The following is a 1677-nucleotide window of genomic DNA, read 5'->3' as shown; positions in this document are numbered from 1 at the left end:
CAATATCATTACAATACAATATTATTGTAATATTGTATGATGATATAATAATGTTGTGGCATTATAAACAATATTATTATGGGTGACTTACGTGTGACTCTGATTCGTAAAAATATTATATCATTATAACGACTGCAAGTATCTATTATTTTTATATACCTAATGCCTACTTACTATTCGATGGAAGGCGTACGCTAACCTAACCAGGGTGCGGCGAACTTTATTTAGGGTTCCGTGAAATTATTTGAAATATATATTTTAAGAAAAAAAAAATATATAGGTAATTAATGTTCCCGGGACCTTCGGGTGTCCCGAACGAGGTCCTCAGGATTTTCGTCACCACCCAGACTCAAGCAGTGCTGAACTCTATGAACGACTAGACGCTCTGATGTTTCCACCACGTTGGAAAAGGGCCCACCTAGGGTTGATCAGGAAAGGCGCGGACAAGTTCCCTGACGCCCCGCCCAGCTACAGACCTAACCTCGACGAACACGAGGGCAGCAGGAGAGCACCCAACCAGTTCGGATTCTGCAAGGGCATCAGCACTGAGTCAGCAGTTACCAACGTCCTCAGCCTCGCTGCTCAGGCAGCTGTCACCCCTGCCAAAAAGAGTTTGTGCATCCTGGTGACCCTCGATGTCAAAAATTCCTTTAACTCCTTGAGGTGGCCAGTGGTCGACGCCACTCTTGGAGGAATTCAAATGCCGGAATACCTGGTGGAGATGTTCAGGTTATGGCTCTCTGACAGGGCGCTGCTAATCGGAGAGGAGAGGACCTCCAGGTCAGTCACGTGAGGGGTTCCACAGGCATCCGTCCTCGGATCGGCTCTAAGGAATGTCGCATATGACTGAAAATGGAAAATGGGCGTGCCTCGGGGTACAGCTCATTAGGTTCACCAACGATCTGGCCGTCGTAGAAACGGGATATAGGGTCAGTTGTTGGAGGATCTTGTCAATCCCATCTTGCAGAGAATTGACGATTGGATTACGAACCACGTTCTGGAGTTGGCCCACCAAAAACGGAAGCTGTTATCCTGTCCAGGAGACGCACGTACTTCCCCCCGAGGCTATCAAACGGAGGACACACAATAGTCCTGTTCGACAGGATCAGATACCTCGGGGTGATCCTGGACAAGAGGCTCATCTTTGCGGCTCACGTGGACGTCGTGGCCAAAAAAGTCGCGTGCACAGTGGCAGCGTTGGCTAGTCTCATGACCAACATAGGTGACCCCTGCGGGTGGAAAAGAAAGCTTCTCAGCTCCATGGTCGACAGTCAGTTGCTGTACGTCGCCCCTATCTGGATCAGCAGGGTGGCCGTGGTAGCCAGGGCCAAGCGAACCTGATTCGTCCACAGAAATGGTCAGCGCTGAGAACAATCTGCGCATACCACACCGTCTCCGACGAGCTTCCTGGTCCTGGCCTCCACGGTTCCCGCAGACTTACTTGGCCTAGAACGGGTTAGGATCTGGTTCTCACTCCTTGCTGACATAACACCTGGCGAGACGCGGCCATCAAAACACAGACCGTGAAATGAGAAGAAAGATCCCACACTGTCGAGAAGTGAAGTACAGAGATGGGAAGCAACCAGTAAAGCGTCCTTAAACCGATCCTGCATCCCGTCCACCGGACGTTGGCTGGGAAAAATGGTCCCGCTAGTGTCCCTGACGTTCCACATGTCA

At 50.1% G+C, this 1677-nt stretch overlaps 1 protein-coding gene across 1 annotated transcript; it reads left to right on the top strand.

Moving 5' to 3' along the window:
• Window positions 1–388: 388 nt before the first annotated feature.
• On the top strand, window positions 389–793 carry LOC149060654 (uncharacterized). The gene has a single exon (XM_089230037.1). The coding sequence runs from the start codon at window positions 389–391 to the stop codon at window positions 791–793; it is 405 nt and encodes a 134-aa protein (XP_089086163.1).
• The last annotated feature ends 884 nt before the right edge of the window (window positions 794–1677 follow it).

This window comes from Diuraphis noxia, unplaced genomic scaffold (assembly GCF_037042655.1).
Source record: "Diuraphis noxia isolate RWA-SAM2 unplaced genomic scaffold, SU_Dnox_SAM2 contig0001, whole genome shotgun sequence".
NCBI lineage: Eukaryota > Metazoa > Arthropoda > Insecta > Hemiptera > Aphididae > Diuraphis > Diuraphis noxia.
The sequence above is the reverse complement of the archived record's forward strand: the minus strand, read 5'-3'. Positions and strand labels throughout refer to the sequence as shown.